This window comes from Mercenaria mercenaria, chromosome 3 (genome assembly GCF_021730395.1).
Source record: "Mercenaria mercenaria strain notata chromosome 3, MADL_Memer_1, whole genome shotgun sequence".
Lineage (NCBI taxonomy): Eukaryota > Metazoa > Mollusca > Bivalvia > Venerida > Veneridae > Mercenaria > Mercenaria mercenaria.
This window is the reverse complement of record NC_069363.1, coordinates 50,756,422-50,780,969: the sequence shown is the minus strand read 5'-3', so window position 1 is coordinate 50,780,969 and position 24,548 is coordinate 50,756,422. Positions and strand designations below refer to the sequence as shown.

Below are 24,548 nucleotides of genomic sequence, written 5' to 3'. Positions count from 1 at the left end.
TGCAGGCTGATATTGGTCTGCACTGGTCGCATTTTAAGGCAAAATGACTTGCCATTAGCATGCTGAAGGCTTAATTCTATAGGTTTGTCAAATTCAATCTTCAATCCTTTTTACAACATTCTTTGTTAGACTTCTGATTAACAGTAACTTTATTTGACAGACATCTAGACAAATTAAATTCCACTGCCCACCTATGTTTCTTGCATGGTGCATTTTAAAAGTGGGCAGAAATCAGGGACTACTTTCTCATCATTTTGCTCCCTATTAGGTAATGAAATAATCACAAAATAAGACTTCACAATCTATTCAGAATAAAAACTCAACAATGTTAAGCTGGTTAAAGGATGAAACCTAATATTAGTCAGAATGAACTGACATAATTCCATCCTGTAAACTTCATTTCAAATAAATATATTTTTTTGTAACTGTTTAACTGACAAAATACTGCAGTACTGCACAGTTAGAAAAAAGTTTAATATCACACAGAGGTTACATAAAGTGTGGCACCAAACTGTATCTAGCTGGTCTCAGATTCCTCGTAACCCTCACTTCCCCACATCTTAGAAATTAATACTCAAGAAATTTCAGAAACCTTGGAACACATTATTGCTGATACAGTCTGTTTGCTCTAACTCAGATAATTCGTACACCACCCTTCACTCGAACTCACCATCAGGTCCCTGCAAAATATCTACATACTGTATTTTTTCCATGGCTCGAACTACCTTGTACACTTGTGCCAAATAAAACTACTACTACTACTACTACCAATAACTCGAACAAATTTTGCTTGTCCTGTCAAGTTTGAGCAAACAAAGTTCAACTGAGATGCAACTTAGTTAACAATTTTTTTTTTATTTTACAACATCTACTGACAGGTTACCTTGTTTGTATTGTTCTGTTCCTTCTTCACCTGTTCATGTATACACAGCTGATCCCTCGACCCTATCACACTCACTTTCACACTGAAAATGGAATTACAACATGATTCAATACATACCAGGCAAACCAATACACACATAATCCCCTAAAATCAAAGCATAACAAAGAAAAGAGGGATACATGAGGAAAGATTGTAAGTTAGTCCATGTTTTTCTAGCAAAATTAACGAAACAAAAAAGTTCAGTCAAAATGAGATTCACTTGTCAGTTCAGACAAGGATTTCAAAAATACTACTACAATTTTATTGTATTATCTACAGTGAAATCATTTAATTTCACATGCATGAAATTTCACGGTTTGGTACATAGTGTCTATTTCATAAGGATAAGAAATCATGGATTTTAACTTTTGAACTTACAATGAGAATCACAGTAGGCTGTTGATTATCCAAATAAATGGAACAGGTCATAGATTCAACACAAACTCTATGCAAAAAAAAACAGGAAAACTTTGGAATTGTGTAGGGATTGATTGGTGCTTTAACTTTGTATCCAAATAAGCAGAATATTCCAATAACCAGTTTTCAAAAGGTGGAATCTTCTGTATTTTTCATGGACTGACCCAACCATGAAGTACATGAAAGTTAGTCCCCCATGAATATAAGGGATTTCACTGCATTTGGAAAAGTGGGATTAGAAGCTATTGACCAACCTGCTGTATGCTGTTCTTTTTAACTCCTGTATAACTTGTGATAACTGGGAATGTGTCCGAGATGCATAGATGATCCTTGGCACAGCTGAAGGGAGAAAAGAAGGCAATTAATTTCATTCTGAAACCTGACGTAACAGGACCTCATATAATTATATCACTTTATCTTTCTAACTTGTTATATAAAACCAGTACAGACATTACATTATCAGTCTGGATGTAAATTTGCCATTACATTATCAATTTGGAAGTAACTTGCCATTAAATTATCTATTTTGAAGTAGCTTTCCATTACATTATCTATTTGGAAGTAGCCTGCCATTACATTATCTATTTGGAAGTAGTTTGCCATTACATTATCTTTTTGGAAGTAGTTTGCCATTACATTATCTTTTTGGAAGTAGTTTACCATTACATTATCTATTTAGAAGTAGTTTGCCATTACATTATCAATTTGTTAGTAGTTTGCCATTACATTATCTATTTGGAAGTAGCTTGCCATTACATTATCTATTTGGAAATAATTTGCCATTAAATTATCTATTTGGAAGTAGTCTGCCATTAGATTATCTATTTGGAAGTAATTTGCCATTACATTATCTGTTTGGAAATAGCTTGCCACTACAACTATCTATTTGGAAGTAGTTTGCCATTCCATTATCAATTTGGAAGTAGTTTGAGTTACAACATGTGGATTTGGGTGTGCTCAATACTTTCATGGATTATAATTTACTCTTTATTTTGGTTTTAGTTATACAAGCAGTTAATGTCATACACTACTTCCCAACTTACCAGGTAACCAAAACATGGGTAAGGGGTACTTTTAAGAAAAAGTTATTTTCGTGAACAATTTCTTGGCTATCAAACTTTTTTCTTAAAAAATCAAAATCAGAAACCTAAAACTTCAGCTATCTTGGTTAGAAAAAAATCTCAACAGATGCAGCCACATTCAAAACTATGCTGAAAAGAAAAAATCACATGGTATGGGCACCTTTACCATTAACAAGAAAGTATGTTTTTTATCCTTCTTGTGATTTCCTTAACCTTTACTCTGCTAAATTTCTAAAATGGACTGGTTCATTATTCAATTTGTGAAGTACCACTTCTTATTCAAAGGTTTAAGGGATGTTCGCTGAAAACTTACTAACTGAATAGCAAACAGTGCAGACTATGATAGCATGCATGTCTGTGCAGGCTGATCTTGATCTGCACAGGTTGCAAAGGCAGAATCACTTGCCGCTAGCAGGCTGAAGGTTAAAATATAACAAACACTACTCACTGAAGTCTGATCCTCCCCAGGCAGTACCTGTGGAATTTTCCAGACTTTTAGCAATCCCCTCAATAGACTTTGTCGACAAGTTGTCAGCACCAGAACCCAGCAACTGGGAAACACTAACCTATAGCATAATAAGTTAGTTAGCATTAGCATTATACTCAAGGATTTTATTAATTACTGAAGTGAAAGGTAGAAGTTGCAAAGTAGTGGGTCTGAGATTTGTCACATTTAGAATGTTACTTGCTGCAGGAAAGTAGCTGGGGCTTCAGGCCACTATAGCAGATAGAAATACCTGACCCGGCCACCAATCCCCATCGCCCTAAATAAAACCTCTGCTTCTATGCCAATAACTTTATAATGGTGATGTAAGCATCATATTACACGGTGTATGATCAATCCTATATTGTTGGTATAAAACTTGCGGTGCCTTCACTTTTTGGTATAAGCAACGAAAATTTTACGTACAAAAAATGTGAACACGCTATGGAGCAGGAGGCGAGTACATGGAAAAATACGACTTTAGAGACGTAAGTTGATTTTACTGATGTTATCACGGAACATAAGTAACTTCTGAGCTTCCACCTGCATGAAAACAAAATGAAAAGCTTCAGCAGTTTTTGCCAAATAATCGTTACAGTTTGAGTACTGTTGAACAAATGCAGCAAATGTAATTCGTTTATTGCAAATTTTTTAAAGATTTCCGATGTTTTGAGCATAGAGTTTTACAAATATATTCATTTTTTTATCAACAGAAACAGTAAAAGAAAAGAAACCAATTATTTGAATCAATTTCTACTCTTAAAAACACGATTTCATAAAAATATAAAGCACCTATATTTTACGTATAACACTGAACTGAGGCACCTCCGTTATTTTCCAAAACTTTAATGTAATATTTAACAACTATATTTTGTTTTTCAGTGCCAAGGCTCGGAAGTGGCGTTCATCGCTACTTATTTTACTTAAAACAGTGAGTTACAGGTATGCCGCTGATTTCGTAATTATCTAGCCGCCATTTTGGATTAAACTAATTGCATGAAGGAAATAGCGTTGTCATTCTCGAATAATTAAAGTTCAAAAGATACATCAAAAGATAGATTAATTGACAAAGAGAGAGAGAGAGAGAGAGAGACAGAATATATCTCGTTGCTACATCTACATTTACTTAGATACACCCAAGGATCACACGACAAAGTTTGCGTCTCCGTTGGCCTAGTGTCGGGAGGTCGAAGCTCGAATCCCGTCAGGCCACCTGGCCTGCAAGGATAGGATTCGGGAGGTAATGCGCACAGAGAAAAAGGTGTCTCACAGTTCAAAATTGACCGGCCCTTTCAATAGGTCGGCACTATAATGAACAAAGCCTTATACAAAGATTAAAAACTGGCATGCGCATGTTTTGACAATTAGGCCTATATGCAGAAGAATGAAGGGAGGATTTTTTTCAGCCAGAAACAGACACCCCTCACAAATCGAGGGCTGAGCGCGAAACTATTGTATCTTGTTCTTTATTCATATACAGTTACAATAGTTTCGCGCTCAGCCCACGAAATACCTTCCAAAATTAATGTTTCCTAAGCTCTGGGACGAAATATCTGTGACATAATATAGGTGCCTTTATACAAAAAATATAGCTGACTTACTAAAAACTAAATATTGCAAGATTTTTGCATTTACAAGAAGTTATTTCCGCAATTTTTATGTGTAACGGTATTCTAATATTAAACACAATACAATTAAACATCCGAACCGTACCAAAATACCAGGATTTGTATTTCAAATGCATTTTCAACACATGTCACCTTCCTCTGCTATGACATGAAACTGAAAACACATATTATTTCATACATCGGATACAAAATTTGGTAAAATACTGTGTTGATTACATTTTTACATCTTCGATTTGTTCCATAAAACCATCCAAGTTATGAAATAAGACAAATCTAAGAATAAAGGGGTGGTAAATAAGGTCACTACACTTCCGACTTACCTTGTTTTTCCAAGACTAATAGGAAAAGTTAGGTGCCTGTATGCACCAGTGAGTTGAAGATGCGACTTTTGTACCAACAATATAGGATTGATCATATACGGTGTATTAATAACATAAGCAATACACCATTTTACTTGTGGTGTTAACATTCACCTTAAAATTTCTGTTTCTTTAACGGGGAAGGGAGGTGCGGGTGGTACCCCACCTGAACTAGTATCAAAACAGCCCTGCAACTTTTAGCTATAACTATTCATTTTAAATTTCACAGTGCATGTACTTCAAAGAGCCTAAATTCATCCTGTGTTGGAACTGAAACTCATACCTGTTTATTAAGTTCTGTTTGGGCTTTACGGCTCTCCTGCCAGGCCAGTGACGAGCACAGTAGACACAGAGTTTTACCTGTACCTGTTGGACTTTCTAGAACTCCATTCACATTCTGAAATAAAATAGAAAATAGTAAATCTGTGTATAAAATATTTTTGTATAACTGGCTACAACACAGGGCTTTGGAAATTTGCTGGTTTGGCGGTTCTGGACCGATTTTTGACTTTTCAGACCGATTCGTGAAGTGAAAAAAGGGAAAAAAATCGGTCCCATAAAAATGGAGACAAGCATAAATTTCGGTCTGATATCTCAATACACGATCACCTGCCAAGTAGGAAATTGTTGGCTGCACCCTCAGATAATCAATAAACGTGTCAAACGGTCTGATTGTCACTTTGATAAACGGTCCATAATTAGCACGTGACGCAACCAGTGCTCGCGCGGCACATCCTTTAATGTTTCCAGACAGCCGACTGCCATGTATTAAACATTTTTGACTGGTTTCCAAATGTTTCTGACTGGATCCAAATCATTTCGACGGGGATCCACTTCTTTTATTTAGAATCCAATGGATGGTTTATTTCAAAAGGCTATGTTTGATCAAGGTAAAAAACAAATTGTCACTGCATTTAATCAAAGAGCTATAGATTTCTAATTGTACATTATAGGTCTTTGATTTAATGAGACATCACACGGAAAACTGATAAAAATAATTTTTATAATTACTTGATTTGAAAAAATTACATGATTCATTTGTTGGGGCTCCAGTTGAAACAAGTGCAGAAAATCGCCTTTGCAACCCGACTGTACAAAAAAGAAAAAGAAAAAAAATGGACCGGCAAACACGAATGATAAAGAAAACCGGAGTGGCGCTGTTTATCAAATCGGTCTTTTAAAAAACGTTTCAAAATGAAATTTTGTTTACATCAGAAGAGAACAATATATAACTTTATAAAACACAACAGCTGTCAGTAAGACAGCACGCTTGACTTTTCTCAGTGTTTGACTCTGAATTAGAGCTTCCCCAGTAAAAAAAAATTCCAAGTTAAAAAGGGACATAATCAGAGTTATGGGAATTGTGTCTCCTGGTGTAGACTTTGATAGTAAATACATGTAACTATTTAGAGTTTCAAGTCAAAAGCTTTAATAGTAACAGAAATATTTGACTTTTAACAAAAAATTCTAAGTTAAAAAGGGGCATAATTCTGTCAAAATTCAAATCAGAGTTATGGGGATTGTTTCTCCTGGTGTAGACTGTGATGGTAAATAAGTATTTTAAGTTTCAAGTCAAAAGCTTTGATAGTAACAAGAGATATTTGACTTTATCGAAATCTCTAACCAAAAATACTAAGTTAAAAAGGGGCATAATTCTGTCAAAATTCAAACCAGAGTTATGGGAATTGTGTCTCCTGGTGTAGACTTTGATTGTAAACAACTATTTTGAGTTTCAAGTCAAAAGCTTTAATAGTAACAGAGATATTTGACTTTTAACAAAAAATTCTAAGTTAAAAAGGGGCATAATTCTGTCAAAATTCAAATCAGAGTTATGGGGATTGTTTCTCCTTGTGTAGACTGTGATGGTAAATAAGTATTTTAAGTTTCAAGTCAAAAGCTTTGATAGTAACAAGAGATATTTGACTTTATCGAAATCTCTAACCAAAAATACTAAGTTAAAAAGGGGCATAATTCTGTCAAAATTCAAACCAGAGTTATGGGAGTTGTGTCTCCTGGTGTAGACTTTGATTGTAAACAACTATTTTGAGTTTCAAGTAAAAAGTTTTAATAGTAACAGAGATATTTGACTTTATCAATTTTAAAAAAAAAAAATCTAAGTTAAAAAAGGGGCATAATTCTGTCAAAATTCAATCAGAGTTATGGGGATTGTTTCTCCTGGTGTAGACTTTGATGGTAAATAAGTATTTTAAGTTTCAAGTCAATAGCTTTGATAGTAACAGAGATATTTGACTTTATCAAAAACTTTAACCAAAATTTCTAAGTTAAAAAGTGGCATAATTCTGTCAAAATTCAAAGCAGAGTTATGGGGATTGATTCTCCTGGTGTAGACTTTGATAGTAAATATCTGTTTTAAGTTTCAAGTCAATAGCTATGATAGTAACAGAGATATTTGACTTTATCAAAAACTTTAACCAAAATTTCTAAGTTAAAAATGGGCATAATTCTGTCAAAGTTCAAAGCAGAGTTATGGGTATTGATTCTCCTGGTGTAGACTTTGATAGTAAATAACTGTTTTAAGTTTCAAGTCATTTGCTATGATAGTAACAGAGATATTTGACTTTATCAAAAACTTTAACCAACGCCGACGCCGAAAGTGGGGCGAGTGCAATAGCTCTACATTTTCTTCGAAAAGTCGAGCTAATAAGTGAAATGAAATATCAGTGGCCAACCCGCGTGACCTTTTGGTACTATATATGCGGGAAATTCAATCTCAGCGTTCACATAATGTACACATTCCGTCCGCGGCAGAGTATTCTTAAAATACTGAGGCTGTTTAGCGGAGAATATGTGTCGTGTAATTCACTTTGATGACTGTATTTTATAGAATTCCGTCAAAGAATGAGGAAACATCACGAAGTATCTGCCGTGTATACGGTACCGAAGTCACATGTGTTGGCTTTTATACTAGTTACGTACGGAAACAGGCTGATTCGGACCATGGCTGATTCGGCCCAGGCTGATTCGGACCAAATATTTTGGCTGATTCGGACCAAATACTTCAAATAAAAGTAGAAAATGACCATATATTTCGGCTGATTTGGACCACTGATTTCGGCTGATTTACGAGTCAATAAGGACCATATATTTTGGATGATTCAGCAATGTTCTGGAAATAATAGTTGATAATAGGGATTTAACTTGAAGTAGGGACGTTTATGTTATAAAATATACACCGTACAAGCAGGTAAGAAGTTTTGACTAGCTAAAATGCATCAGTTATGCATTTAAAAAGTATTTTAATTATTCTTTGCATCAGAAATTAAAATTAATACTCATAAATGTTATTTTTACTCATGATATTAGTGTCAGGAACACATTGGGCCGAATTAGCCAAGTAAATTTGGGCCGAATCAGCCATGGTCCGAATCAGCCTGTATTTGTTACGTACACAGTGTCAATGCCTCTGCAATTTTATCCTTGCAAGTATTTTCTCGGAAAAACATCGAAATTTAAACAAAGTAACTATCACACATAACACTGAATAACAGTCTTCATTGTATGGTAACTCACGGTGACCGGTAACTCAGTTGTAATGCATGACATGCTTATTTCTTTACTCTATCACGTTTTACAAAATATGTAATATTGGGAATGCGGTGGGTGGGGTAGCGCCAATGTCAGGATTTTCGTTTCGACCGATTGAGTTATCAAAATTTCAGGAGCCCTGCTACAACATAATATTTGAATCAGTTTTTATTTATACTTTTTTTTAATTAATCCAAGCACATTCCAATCACAACCACTGTTGTTGTTCTTCAGCTGTTTTTTCCCCAAATAACTTAAGAACATGACCCATCCTTCTATGTATAAGAGTTTAAATGATATTGTAGGGATAACGCATGTTTTTTTGTGTTATAACATCTGCAGAATCCCAAGGGATTCTGAAGATGTTATAACACGAAAAGAACATGCGCTAACGCTATACTAGCATAAAATGCGTAAAAATCAAGTAAAAATGAATATATTGTCCCTCAGTGTCATTCAGTTTCCACGAAATGCGCTGGAATGTCTACGTTGTTTTTTTACATTGACGTCATTTCGTTTTGGGGCCGTAATACATTTAATCTTTGCCACGGAACGCGCATATATAAAAAAGTGTTTTAACAGCACGTGAGCACGAGAATCTCTCTGTTAATACAGGTTTTCTCTCCTGTTAAAACAGCCCCGAAAATTGACAAGAACAGCAGTTTTATCTAGCATAAAAAGTTGACAAGAACAGCAGTTTTATGCTAGAATCTAGCATAAAACTGCTGTTCTTGTCAATTTTCGGGGGTGTTTTAAACTAGCATAAAACTGCTGTTCTTGTCAATTTTCGGGGGTGTTTTAAACTAGCATAAAACTGCTGTTCTTGTCAATTTTCTGGGGTGTTAACAGTGAGATTCTCGCGCTCACGTGCTGTTATAACACCTTTTTATATATATGCGCGTTCCTGGGCAAAGCGTAAACACATTATGGCCCCAAAACAGATAATTCAAATGGAAATGACGTCAACATGAAAAAACAACTAAGATATTCCCCCGCATTTCATGGAAATCAAACGATGTTGAGTTAGAATGTATTCATTTATTAGTTTTTTTTCGCATTTTATGCTAGAATAGCAATAGTGCATGTTCATTTCATGTTAGAACATCTTCAGAATACCTCGGGATTCCCGTTATAACACGAAAAAGCATGCGTTACCCTTTCATTTTCCTACATTCAGCAATTACTTCTCGTTTAATTAGGTGTAATTATAGATAAAACTTAATAATAATAAAACTTAACCAAGAAATCTGATTTTCTAAGTCCAAAAGGGGCAATAATTCTTGAAAAAAGCAGGACGGAGTTATATTTCTTGATGTACAGGATCAGCTTTTGATGGTGAACATGTGTTGCAAGTTTCAAAGCAATAGCTTTGATAGTTTAGGAGAAAAGTTGACCTAAACATAAAACTTAACCAAGAAATCTGATATTTTCTAAGTCCAAAAGGGGCCATAATTCTTGCAAAAAGCAGGATGGAGTTATGTTTCTTGCTGTACAGGGTCAGCTACTGATGGTGAACAAGTGTTGCAAGTTTCAAAGCAATACCTTGGATAGTTTAGGAGAAAAGCTGACCTAAACATAAAACTTGACCAGGCAACGCCGACACCGACACCGATCTAGTGATGACAATAACTCGTCCTTTTCTTTTTTAAAAATCAGATGAGCTTATAAATGAAGCCCAGCATTGTTTTTATCTAAATATTTCAATGAACATGTAAGAATGAAAAGTCAATGCCTTCTTGTGGTTTGTCGGCTAGTTTAACCCCATTAATTCCAGCACATCAGAACTTTGAACTGTGATAAATTAGTTGACAAACCACTTGAGGGCCTTGACACTCTGTTAATCATATCAGTAAGTTATTTAAGGTGTTGCAAAGTACATTGTACTGGACTGCCTTATGATGTTTCTATCACACAGCTTTTAATATGAGAAGCGCCATGAGAAAACCAACATAGTGCGTTTGCGACCAGCATGGATCTAGACCAGCCTGCGCATCTGCTCAGTCTGGTCAGGATCCATGCTGTTCGCTAATGGTTTTTCTAATTGCAATAGGCTTTGAAAGCGAACAGCATGGATCCTGACCAGACTGCGTGGATGCACAGGCTGATCTGAAACACACTATCATGTTGCTTTTCTCTTGTAGCAGCTCATTTAATGACTACACAAACTCATGTATTTAGCATAAAGATGAAACATAGTATATTGACTATGTTGATCCAAAACCCCGTAACTACAAAATCGCAACTTTTTAGGAGATGATAAATATATATTTACTCTGTCATAGCAAGGGCAAATTCTTTTGAACAAAGGTTGTCACAACTAGTTTTAAACTGTGTTTTATGTGCAATATTTATAGAGCTTCACATCATTAAGTTTGGTTATATGCTCAAATGCAATTACTGGACTTTTGATCTTGGTTCATAAAATGCAGTTCCTACTTAATTGTTTGTTAATGGTATTCAGTATATGATAAAAGATTTTAACGATTATGGCTGACTACAATACTTTGGCTATTCAAGTTGCTTAAAACCAATAACCGCAAATGCAAACCCTGTAAATGCACCCTTCTTTATGGCCGAAAAATCCCGTATTTGAAACACATACGTGGTTTTTGCTTATTTCACACAGTTGTATTGAAATAACACAACTGGCTACTAAGACAATGACTACATGAGAATGGGAAACTTTGCAGATATGGTTTATTCGAAAAACAGTTTTGGTCAAATTTTCAGTTATTGGGCTTTTGATCAACACAGTCAATGTACATCTTGTACTTGATTAACATACTTTCTGTAAGCATTCCACAACTTTGTTCATGTAATCTACCTGACATGGGTATGGTTCAAATGGGAAATTGACCTGCACTCCCCGTACATCTAACAATGGCATGGCTCTTCAAATCTTCAGCGGTTCAATTCTGAAACAAACAATAATATATTTCACCAGTAAGATACGTAAAACGCCGACTACTGCCTTGCAATCAAAGTCCCCTACCAGAATGTTTTTGTTGCTATAGCACCTACAACTTTACATGTAGCAAAAACATTGAAATGGCTTTCAGGTCCTCTATACTGTCCACCATATCACTGGCCAGGTTTCGAGAACAAATCTTTTGTACTTACCAGCAGTGATCCAGAAATACGTTGAATATGTCTGTAAATTGAAAAAGCTTTCAGCTATGCATATGAAATTTAATTCACCTAAGTAACGATAAAATTTTATTATTATATAGAATTTAAGCATAAAAATGTCAACCTATATATCAACACATAGCATGCATAAAGGATTGTTAGAAATTCTAACTTAGAATGGCTTTTTTCACATTTGTATACAACATTATTTAGGAAATGGTTACCATGTGAATGGTAACAGTTTAAAGAACAGTTGTGTGACACAAACGCGATTTCGCCTTTAGTCACTGACTAGGAGATATGGCATCATTTTGCCCTGCCTCGGCATGTTACATGTTACCTTGGCCACCAATTTTCCATTTCATGGCCAGTAAGTGGAAAAACATATATGGCAAAAATTTTACACACTCAAAACACTAAAATAGTGGAGGAAATTTCTGATTAAATTGTCATCACTGCCGATTTCATTTTAGTTTTAAATGCTGATTTTGTTGCAAATATGACAAAAATGTAAATAAAACTTATATGTATTAAAAGGGAATTGAATCCCTAACTGATTTATGTAAAAATTATCAAATATTTTCCAAATTTACGAACTTTCTGGTGATTTAAACCTATGTTTGTACTGTACATGATTAATATTTACCGCGTCTACACGGCCTATGCGCAAGCGACTGAACCAATAACTTTACTCAACAGTGTACTGTGATTTTTCCTCCATAAATTTAGTCCATCGAGGTTTTGATGGTAAGATTGCCCGTCACAAATATTAAACAATCTGACCGTCAAATTATTTTGACTAGGAAGTGTCTAGACGGACCTCATGCCTGTATTTCAAAATTTCCCAGGGGGACAGCCCCCTGAACCCACCCCCTCCCTCATCAAAAGGGTACTAACCTCTACATTATCTCAAAATTTTGGACCAGAGGCCACCATTTCATGCCTGTATTTCCAAAATTTCCAAGGGGAGAGCCCCCTAACCCCCAATAAGAGTTTTACAATCAAATAATGAAAAAAACTGTAAAAATGACAAATTGTTGCAACATGCATAGTGTGTTGGAGAATACACCCACTGGGCGCCCGCTCCCCCTATATGTCGTTGACTTCGATATTTTGTGGCAGAAAAAAAATTATGAAAATATTTGTCAACTGTTGTGGGTGTAGCAATACAAAGAAAACAAATAATTTATGCACAATGCTCTATGCAATGGGAGTATAGGAGAGAGTTGAATATCGTTATATTTTTTTGACTTGTTGATATCCGCCTCAGAGTACAAACCAGAAAAGGTAAAAGACGTGTTGGCAATGTTTTCTTCTTTCCGTACGTAATACCCAACGAAATCCCTTGGGCGGGAATTATGTTAACATACAGCGAGGGATGAAATAAAACAAGAGCTGTCCGTAAGACAGCCAAGCTCGACTATTCGAAATATTGTCCCAGAAGCAGGAAAATATTATCCAAAATGTTAAATATCAAGAGTTTTAAGTTCAAAAGGGGACATAATTTGACCAAAATGCATATCAGAGTTATGGGACTTGCTGCTATCAACTAGTTTTATAACCCTGAAGACACATGTGAAGTTTCAATTCAATATCTGTATTAGTTTTGGAGATAGTAACTTGCATGTAAAACCTTCACCAGAAGAATTTTCAAGTCCAAAAGGGGGCATAATTTACCCAAAATACATGTCAGAGTTATGGGACTTGACCCAGTGAGGTTGGTTATTGACCTAGAAAAAGAAAAAAATAAGTTTCAAATCTATATGCCTTTTAGTAATAGCTTATGTACTTGCACGCAAAACTTTAACCAGAATTTTCTAAGTCCAAAAGGGGGCATAATTTGGCCAAAATGAAGGTTAGAGTTATGGTACTTGCTGCTATCAACTAGTTTTATAACCCCGAAGACACATGTGAAGTTTCAATTCAATATCTGCATTAGTTTTGGAGATAGTAACTTACATGTAAAACCTTAACCAGAATTTTCTAAGTCCAAAAGGGGGCATAATTTACCCAAAATACATGTCAGAGTTATGGGACTTGACCCAGTGAGGTTGGTTATTGACCTAGAAAAATTAAAAATAAGTTTCAAATCTATATACCTTTTAGTAATAGCTGTATGTACTTGCACGCAAAACTTTAACCAGAATTTTCTAAGTTCAAAAGGGGGCATAATTTGGCCAAAATGAAGGTCAGAGTTATGGTACTTGCTGCTATCAACTAGTTTTATAACCCCGAAGACTCATGTGAAGTTTCAATTCAATATCTGCATTAGTTTTGGAGATAGTAACTTGCATGTAAAACTTTAACCAGAATTTTCTAAGTGCAAAAGGGGGCATAATTTGCTCAAAATACATGTCAGAGTTATGGAACTTGACCCAGTGAGGGTGGTAATTGACCTAGAAAAAGAATAAATAAGTTTCAAAGCTATATGCCTTTAAATGATAGCTGTATGTACTTGCATGCAAAAACTTAACCAAGGTGTGACGCCGACGCCGACGCCGACACCGACGCCGACGCCGACGCCGACGCCAGGGTGAGTAGAATAGCTAGACTATTCTTCGAATAGTCGAGCTAAAAATACATACAAAGTAATCGTTAAATTTTTCCTTTCCAATGATGTACATATTACAGTGATTTTTTTCAGTTTTGAGGGAAGGGGGTCGGTGCCCTTTGGAGGGGGAAAAAATATGACGTAAAACTAAGAAAAGGGGAATTTTCGTTTGTGTTGAAATAAACTATAGTTTCAAGTTTATTGATAAATTCAGGGCCCGTAAGAGCATGTGACATTACATATAACACAATGTAGCATATCAATACCAGATAACCAAGTAAATTTTTCAAATGTGGAGGATAAGACATCCATTAATCTACCAAAATTTACAACAGACATTAGGTCCCTTCCTAAACAAGTCGGTGAGTGGCTGTTTTTCTATTTCTGTCAAATTCTGACATTTGCAGTCACTGTTACATTTGACCTGTCACAATAAAAACAAACTGTAACAAGAGCCATGTTAGACATGGCCAATCCCCCGCCGGGTATATTATAATTGAAGGCTAAAGTTCCTGGCAAGTTAGTGTCTGAAAGTATTAATTTTGGGGAAAGCTTTGAAGAACCATTTAGATGTGGTCCGCATCAGGGGTTTTAAAGATGTGGAAGAAAGAATAAGTCAGTAGTGAGGTGGTTTACTGCTAAATTTTATTAATTTTCATGAACAGTATAGCTATGATGTTTTTCTATATGGCTACTGTAAAAAGAAGAAATGGAAAGCTAACAGGGAACAAGAGTGCCAGAATGTCACAATATATGCCCGTCACAGCAAATTTCTTTACTCTAGCAGCTGTATTTGCAAATGGAATTTTAATTGTGTGGTTGTTTAGTAATCATTGTAAGTCTTTTGTTTTTCTAAGTCCACAAGAAACCTCCTTACCAGGTAGAGATATCTTAAAATACACCTAAAATTGGAAAGTAACATCTATGTTGTACCACAGAAAAGTAGTCTTGTTTTTTCCCTATGGTCAATTATAAAAATGTTACAATATAAGTTATTTATAGTAACAACTAAGGGAAGTTAATCTTAAAAAAAAAAAAAAAAAAAAAAAAAAAATTGTAAGTCCACACAAAAATCTTTACCAGGTTAGAGATTGGTCAAAATACACCTCAAAATTGGATGTAGCATGCATGTTGTACTACAGAAAAGTGGTCTCGATTTTTCCCTACGACTAGTAATGAAGAAGTTACAATAAAAGCTATTTAAAGTAACAACAAAGGGAAGTAATTCTAAAGAAGGGAACTGCGCATGACACTTCGTCTCATGATGGTGTATAATTGTGCCAAGTTACATCAAAATCCCTCCATGTATGAAGAAGAAATGCTCCGGACAAGGTTTTCATTTTGTATCCTTTGACCTCTAAGTGTGACCTTGACCTTAGACCTAGGGACCTGGTTCTTGCGCTTGACACTCCGCCTCGTGGTGGTGAACATTTGTGCCAAGATATATCAAAATCCCTCCATGCATGAAAAAGATATGCTCCGGACAAATTTTTTTAAGAAAATATGATAAAGGGGAATAACTCAAAAAAAAGGCAAGGCAGAGTTATTGTTCTTGAACACTGTACTTCCTCCCAATGTGTTCTATCAGTGTATGAAGTTTGAAGAAAATCCCTCCAGTACTTTTGGAGTTATGCTCCTGACAATTTTTTTCAAGAAAATAAGATAAAGGGGAATAACTCAAAAAATTGGCAGGGTAGAGTTATTGTTCTTGCACACTGCACTTCCTCCCAATGTGTTCTATCAGTGTATGAAGTTTGAAGAAAATCCCTCCAGTACTTTTGGAGTTATGCTCCGGACAAAGATCGTTGGGGACGCACGGACGGAGAGCATTTCTAATATCCCCTTTGCCTTTGGCGGGGGGATAAAAAAACAATGTATGCGTTGGACTAGTCTCTCCCAAAGTATAAAATCAAACCCTGACTGACTAGAAGATGGTAAGCTCAACACTACCCGGCCAGTGATTTTTTTACTTTTTTTGGCAACAGCCCATGCCTTTTCAATTGGGAATATTTAGCGCGATAAACTTCAAAATTGGGAAAAATTAACAAACCTTAATAAAGAAATCATTTTGAAAAGTTTTATTTTAAGGTAAATTTATTTCATTCAAATATGCACAGAGGTAAAACAGACAGGACAGACAGGTTATTTTCTGATGTAACAGGATCTGATGGCTCAGATAGCTTAGGGTCACCATGAGCTTCTGTTGATTTCTGAGGGTCATTTTGTGGGGACTCAGATTTCTTGGACAGATCCCTTTGCTTTTCTGAGGTTTGATTTGAATTTAATTTCTCTTTAACTTTACCAAAAGATGTTCGAATGACCGGAGTACCGATGGCGTGTTTAAGTTTTATTTTCTTATTATAATATTTGGAATTATGCGACATTTTTCTATAATTTAGGTCAGTTTCTAACAATTTTTTTTCCAACTCATTTTGACGCATTAAAAAGCGTTTAGCGACCGTGATGAATGTCATACTAAATGCCGTACTATGCCGTGACCTGTTTTATGTAAACAACGCGTTTCGAGTTGGAAACAAAATTCTGCGAATAAACCATAATTAGAGTCGGAATTTTTATGATTATTTGCATCGTTTTAGTTCAACTTTCACAAGAAATCAATCTAATTAGGAAAAATCATCTTGTTTTTGGGCATTTTTAAGCATTTTTTTGGGAAATTTGACCATTTTTGTCAGTTGGGAAGATGCCGAATTTCGGAGTCAAATCGGCGCAACAAAATCACTGCCGGCCAAACAAACAGAATGCAAATCATTTACAGACTAACATTCAACAGCGTTGTTGCGCAGAATAATAAAGCGCTTCGATGATTCTGATTTATCAAGGGAAGTTACTCCAACCGGTGTCGATGTAAACAAAATGCAAGATACGGCGGTGAACTGTTTTCTATATGAAAATAAATGAAATAAACTAGTGAATTATGATTTAACTGATTGGCATTTTTTTATTTTCGGAGGGGAAATTTAGGCATCGGAAAGGGGAAAAAACCATACTATTTTAAGGGGGGAATGGGGCCGAATTTCGCCGAATATTTTGGTGAAAAAAAAAATGCTGTATTATCTAGATTCCTTAAAAAACTTTCAAACTATGGCAGTTAAAATAATTCAGAGGTTTAAATCGTATATTGGAAAATGGCCGATACAGGTAAACACATTACTACACGAAGCGTTTTCATTGGTCACGCCTCCGACCGCCATTACATGAAGACGATTGTACCGTTAGAGGTTTAAATTTTTTACAACAGAAATTCTTGATAAATATGTCCTGTTCTTTCATTTTTTATTGATTATTTATGATTTAAAACAACAGGTAAGCTGTTAGGGCTAAAAAATATCGTGACTACTGATAAATCGTAATTTCAATTGACTAGTTTCCACCACAGTTTTGATTGTTTCTGGTTGAGACCTCTAGGTAGACAATGTAAAATATCAAAATGTAAAATCAGTCTAACCGAGGTCTCATTATTTAGACTATCCCTGTCCCGATTGCGTGATCGGTACACTGAAATGCAACATGTTTCGATCAGGCTATTTAGCACGTCCTACAATGAACTGAATTGATGCACTGCAACTATCAGAACTGAAACATGCAGTACAGGTGCACAATTTGTGGAGCCCACATAGCGTGTCCTCACAAAAAATAATGAAAAATTATGCAAGGTTTGACTTCATACCTTCAGAAGTCCTTGCAAATTGCTTTGGCGCCTGCGAACAATAAGGGCATATTTGGAATCAATAAGATTACTTAGATTAATGATGTGTATTGTATAACTTGGGAAACACTACTTTCTATAGTTTGTCGGCCCAGTTTTGTCGTATAAATTTCTCTCTTGGCGCAATATTTTTCCGGTGTTTTTGTAATAGTAGCACTATGAATTTTTAAAATAGCTTCAGGTTGAACGACATCAAATATGTGCTTTTTTCGCCCTCGGTATGAACACACTAAACAGCTGTCCTTCGAGACACTTCATATAGTACACCACAAGGCCGGGCCCGTTTTATATTGTTATAAGCAATATCATATTTTCTTGAAGAACGTAATTAGTAAGACATGAAAAAATCAAAGGGGCCAATATTGATGTAAGATCAATATTTTCAGACAAGTAAAAAACTGCTCAAATCTGTAACAGCATAATTGTAGTGACGGTATATGACCTAAATTTCCATGATATATTGCAATTATATCATAATAAAATGCTAAAAAATAGACCTTCATGTGATTTCAGTAAGATATCTCAATTAACTTAAAGAAAATCATTTCATAAATAATCCTCAAAAATAGACATTAATGTGACTTCAGTAAGATATTGCAATCAATTTAAAGAAAATCCTGTAAGTACAGAGCAAAAAAAAATTGAAACTGCAGTTATGCGGCTCTTACACTAAAACGTCTAATGTAAATGGAAAAAACAAACACTTTAAGCATCAAAAGTATGTGAAATTTTCAAACTGTAATCGAGTTTTTAAACAAAAATGAACTTTTCAATAAAGGCGTAGATGTCGGCCACAAGCAACAATGACAGTCAAAAGTTATGCAGAAAGAATATGGATCTATTCTATGGTTAAAACATTTTTGTGGTATTTGACTGTGCTCGCAACTTAAACATTGCCGTATGATCAAACTACGGTGCAATTAAATTGTTTCTTAAAATATTGTGATTTAAAGAATATTCAGGGACATTTTTCGAACAAAATAGTATTATGTTCTCTTATGAGGCATATACATAAGTTTCATATACAGATTGATAATTTATGTATGTTGTACCAAACATATTGTATCTAGAAGACTGTCTTTTCATTAACAACATAGTCACAATTCAGTACATAGAGTCTTCATCAGGTCTGGCTGTTCCATCTGGCATAAGATGGTTGAGTTCCTCAATGAACCTGACCATGTTGACTGAACTATCTAATTTTGTAGAAAACTCTACCATCTATTGTCCAATATGAGTGAACTTTCTTGAGTTTTCTCAGTTCCCCCAGTCTGTTTACAATAAATTACTTTGATTTGGTTAGGTCTTCAGTGACAAATACACTAAAGGCTTCTGTTTTTGCTTACTTAAGTTCAGATTTGTTTTTGTAGATATCATTTCTGTTTCTGAAGCTCACAAATTTACAGATTATTTGGCTTATTAACTTTTCCAATGGTATGACTTCTATTTATATCTGATTTTTGGTGGCTGCTGCCACCAGTGTCAAAAAAAAATGCTCAGTTTGAAAAACCTTGTCAGTTCTTAAGACCATCCTAACAACACAACCAAAAATAGTTCAAAGCTTTCCAGGTAAACAATTATCTACACAACGTGCAGAATATGCAAAGCTACAATATATGCCTTAATACCATTTTTAATGTGAATTCGGCGACTAAAATCAATACAAACTGAAGTCAACGTTTTAATTAAAACAACCACGTGTATGAATACAAATATGCAAATTTATGGTCACGTGAATAAACGATGACCTCATGTCACCTGACCTGGAGCGATGATATTGATTAGCTATTGCATAGTACTGCCCCAGAGGTCACGTAGCTTATAACGTAGAAAATGTAGCTTACATATATAAAAACCTAGCCTGGGAATCCAGACTGACAATTCAATCAAAGCCTTGAGATGTCTGGTGGTTGCGGGTTTTGCTAGAATTATTTTCATTTAAAATGCAAATCTAGAAATATACATATATAAGAAACAAATACTAATGTGCCTCATATCTAAGATAAACTCTGCCTGACCTTACATGAACAGCTGGAAGTCAGTGATGTAACCATGGGCTGGAATACCTAATCATTGACAGATCTTATATAACCTAAATGGCCAGTGTGAATGGATAGAGGATGAGTAAGAGCTATTTGTTCATTGATAATTCATCCGCATTGTTCTTGAATGGGACTACTTTGTGTAGAACATGAATATCCTTCCTTTGGATGTGATTTGGAATCAAATAAAGATACTACATGATTGTCAGAAATACACTTAACTTTGGTAGCGGGATAAACCAAAAATGTTACCTCACCACAGTGTCACGTGTATAACTCCCGAAATTTAAGGCTTTATTTGATAATGAACAATGACTTCTGCTAGCAATAATCCGCGGCTAAAAATAGAAACGGAATTTCAACGGAAAAGTTTCCAAACATTTCCGGTCCATAGACAATACCAGTTTGTACCTCTGATAGCTTTTCCAGCACGTTGTAACACTTTTCAAATTTAAATGTTCGTCATAGCTATCAAATTGTAAGATATTATATAATGCAACCCTAGTGATCTAAGAATGTTACTGAATTTTCGACTGCATTGTCAGCACGCAAAAATATGACCACATGTTAATCAGGCTATTTATAGAAAATCGATAATCAGCAGTGATATGGATTTCCTCAGGCGTTGATACTGCCAATTAACACTAATTAGCGCAAATTCAGTGAGATGATTTATGAACAGGACAGTAATTTATGGATATAACTTGAACATGTACAGTTCATCGTTATATCAACAACAAAATATACTAAAACATGCTTAGCAATACGAGAGTGAACAAAAATAAAAGAACATTCAGTGAAAATTCATTCGATATTGTTTGCAATTTGACCTGCCTTGAGAATCAAAGACATATATGTTTTCTAAATAATATTCCATCACGGATAATCTTCCTTCAGCAAATATACAATATAAGATACTATATGTATGCATAGATACACATGTATTCGGTACAATTTCGTCTGACAAAACACGAGTTATCAACGTAGAAACCCACAGGTCGCCCAAGCTGACAAATGTTGCAAGCTCGCTTTGACTAAGTGGTGCAACTGTATCACGATTTCATCAACTTGTAAGCCTGTGAAAGTGGGCGCAGCGATGATACTAATACTCGCCTTTTTGAAACGGCAATCTGCCAGACTGTAGCAAGACGCCGGATAACAAATTTGGCCAACTTAAGAATTGAATTGTTTCAAGACAGATTCTGCTCACTTCAGCTAAATTCATTCGAGTCGCACCATGAGAAAAACAACATAGTGCATTTGTGACCAGCATGGACCCAGATCAAACACTCTGGTCAGCATCCTTGCTGTTCGCTAACGGTTTCTCTAGTTGCAATAGGCTTTGAAAGCTAACAGCATGGATTCTGACCAGACTGCGCGGATGCACAGGCTGATCTGGATCCATGCTGGTTGCAAACGAATTATGTTGGTTTTCTGATGGTGCGTCTCAATATATCTGGATTGATACAAATATATGTATAAAAATTAAAACGGTTTCGTTTCATCAGTTACATATTTTTCGACGTTTTTCTCGGTCTGACTAAAGTTGTAAGTTTGTCTGACTTAATGTCCAGCAGTTTTGCGAAGCCTGCTGTTATGTCTAGCGAACTTTTGAGTGTAACAGATGGAGTGATAATTAATGCACCTCTAAAATACACTGGCTGCAGAACTGTCATTCTGTGATGCATTTGTGGTGCATGTTTGTGTTGTTTTCTTTCACAAAGGTCTCATGAAAACCACAGCTATGTGATACGGACTAAATCAGTGTGTATAATAATTCATGACAGACACTGCCCAAAAGCTTTAAAAAGAAATCTTAAAAGCTGACTGATTTGGAGAAAAAGCTTATATTTTCTGGTCCTTCGGGATCATTGATTTCAACTCATTTAGATTTGAAGATTGAATACTGCTTAAGCCGGTGCTAGGGGGCGTGGGCAGTGTTGCATTTTCCATTACTGCTCATGAACAGACTCAATCAAACCGAGTCTGCAATTTTCACTGTTTGCATTGTTCTCGGTGCTTCCGAGGGATCTACTTTCCAGATTTTGTATTATTTATTCATAGTAAAACATCTTCGATGTAATTTATGTTGTAGTTTTCGTAACAAATAATCAAAAAGGATCAAAACTATTCGTTAAAAACTGAATTAGTGTGTATGTAAACAATGACTGGCATTGAAAAGGGATTAATTTTGAAACCAAAGCCGAATATTAAAAACAAGAGCTGTCGGAGGACAGCAACGCTCGACTATTTAACAGCCTTGTCGCTTGAATGAATAAGAAAGTCGAAAAAGGGGCATAATTTAGTAAAAAAATAAAATAGGGTTATGGAACCTGCATAGTGCTTATCAGCTCATGACAGTGGACAAGTGTATGAAGTTTCAATCCATTCCCATTAGTGGGTACTGAGATACCAGCTTACATATAAGAATTTAACCCAAAAACTCCTAAGTTCAAAAAGGGGCATAATTTTGTGAAATGCAAAGTTGAGTTATTGACCCTTTGCACTGCATGTCATATCATGACAGTGAACTAGTGTGTGAAGTTTCAATCCTTTCCCATTAGTGGATACTGAGATACCAGCTTACATACAAAAACTTAACCAAAAATTTCTATGCTGAAAAAGGGGCATAATTTTGTAAAAAAGCAAAATAAAGTTATGGGACCTGCTTTGTGCATGTCAGATCATGACAGTAAACAAGTGTGTGAAGTTTCAATCCATTCCCATTAGTGAGTACTGAGATACCAGCTTACATACAAAACCTTAACCAAAAAATTCTAAGTCGAAAAAGGGGCATAATTTTGTAAAAAAGCAAAATAGAGTTATGGAACCTGTGCAATGTAAGTCAGTTTATCACAGTAAATAAGTGTGTGAAGTTTCAATCCATTCCCACAAGTGGTTACTGAGATACCAGCTTACATACAAAACCTTAACCAAAAATTTTTAAGTCAAAAAAGGGGCATAATTTTGTAAAAAAGCAAAACAGAGTTATGGAACCTGTGCAATGTAAGTCAGTTTATCACAGTGAATAAGTGTGTGAAGTTTCAATCCATTCCCACAAGTGGTTGCTGAGATACCAGCTTACATACAAAAACTTAACCAAATCGGGACGCAGACGCCGACGCGGACGCCGACGCGGACGCCGACGCATGGGCGAGTCCAATAGCTCTACTATTCTATGAATAGTCGAGCTAAAAAATGCAAAAAAAAGTTCTTATGGTTTATATTAACGATTCCTCAGTTGTCGCTTTCTTTGCAATATTTTAAACATTGATTAGCAGCCACCATCAGCGCTTTGAGCGCTTTGATTTAATATTGGCGGGACCCATTTTCTGGCAGATTTTCAAGTACTGCATTATCAGTTGATTTTTCTGGTCTCAAGAAGATCCACTAGACTTTACACCTGTTTCATTTTAGTTAACATTGTGGAATCTGAGAATATTTCTCCTGCTGTATTGCTCCTGGTCTGAGAGTTTGTTTGACAACGCATTAATATCTTACTTACTGCTGGTTTTGTATTTGTATTTTCATTTTTTTCATTTTCTGCTTCAAGGCTTTTTATTTTGTTAGATTGGAGGTCAGATAAGTTTGATTGTTTCTGTTTTATTTCGTCTATGTCAGACAAACATTTGTTCAGATTTTCAGTTACAGGTTTAACTACGGCTTCTACTATGGTTGATATAACTGGGGTCATGGCAAATTTCATTTGTTCTGTTATCTGAGGGCTTGATACCACCGATGTAATTATATCAGCGGTGTTCAGCAGAGTGGTACCTGAGGGTGGTTGTTGATTTGGGTCAAGAGGCACAGGTACCTGTTGAGGCGCATGGAGGTGCATGTCAGGGGACAACATTCTAGAGCGGATCTGGTCTAGGGCTCCAGCGTGATTCTGGCCCTGTTCAGATGGACTTACGATCTCCATATGTCCCCTCTTTAGTTTTGGAGTACCGAGGGTTTCAGACATTTTCCGCAGTAGATATTAAAGACAAATGTTTGTGTTATTGTTTTCGGATCAACTGACCAACGAAGATTTTCAAACAAAGGGAATGGGTTAATCGTCCGATACTACACTATATGTATATTTCATTTATTTAATCACGCTGGCTACAAAGATGTCCTTTTTATATGCATCCGTAGTAATTTTCTTGTTTTTTTAAGATGTATTGACGAAGTTTATTGATTTTTCAAATGGCTTGAACGTTTTCGTTTTCTTATGCGGCAGCCATGTAACCGGAAGTCTTATCTTTGCCCTTGTTATCAAATTAGGCTTACAGAAAAGCAAACTTGCCAGTATGGATCAAATAAAGAGATATTTTGGAAATATATACACATTTCAATTTGTTAAAAATAAAATCCACGTAAGGCTGTCGAATGCTACTTCGACGAAAAATAAAATTTTATATAATTTGAAATTAATGTAACATTTTGAAAGTACAAAGCTTCTAAGAGGTGACAATCTAAATGGGCGCGCTATGCTAGTTGAAAGTACTGATAAACCAGATACGTTAATACGTTAATATCAAGCTCATAGAAATACAAATTATTTATCTTGAATATCATATAAAATTGTAGTGAAACATTTCACCCGTCACATCATAAATACTTTTTGCAATGTAACATGTCATAATGTTCCATCTTAGCAAACTTACCGGTATGTTTAC

At 35.5% G+C, this 24,548-nt stretch overlaps 2 protein-coding genes across 3 annotated transcripts in view; one reads left to right on the top strand and one right to left on the bottom strand.

Annotated features, from left to right (window-relative positions):
* Positions 1-24,548, top strand: part of LOC123524894 (stathmin-like) — an 81,416-nt gene that overhangs the window by 9,797 nt on the left and 47,071 nt on the right. The gene's annotated exons all lie outside the window — the stretch shown is intronic.
* LOC123525795 (regulator of telomere elongation helicase 1 homolog) lies at positions 869-17,969 on the bottom strand. The gene is made up of 6 exons (XM_053538468.1): positions 17,807-17,969; positions 11,224-11,353; positions 5,176-5,289; positions 2,870-2,987; positions 1,594-1,678; positions 869-965 (listed from the first exon to the last, which is right to left on the bottom strand). Exons 2-6 carry the CDS (start codon positions 11,323-11,325, stop codon positions 869-871), a joined length of 516 nt encoding a protein of 171 aa, XP_053394443.1. The 5' UTR covers positions 11,326-11,353; positions 17,807-17,969.

What these genes read in the sequence shown, in the direction of transcription:
- LOC123525795 (XM_053538468.1), bottom strand. Translation starts at nt 11,325, where the DNA reads ATGCCATTGTTAGATGTACGGGGAGTGCAGGTCAATTTCCCATTTGAA. An exon ending in TTGTGGAATGCTTACAGAAA is followed by an intron (nt 5,290 to 11,223) that starts GTATGTTAATCA and finishes ATTTTATTTCAG; the next exon opens with AATGTGAATGGAGTTCTAGA. An exon ending in AAACAGAACTTAATAAACAG is followed by an intron (nt 2,988 to 5,175) that starts GTATGAGTTTCA and finishes ATTATGCTATAG; the next exon opens with GTTAGTGTTTCCCAGTTGCT.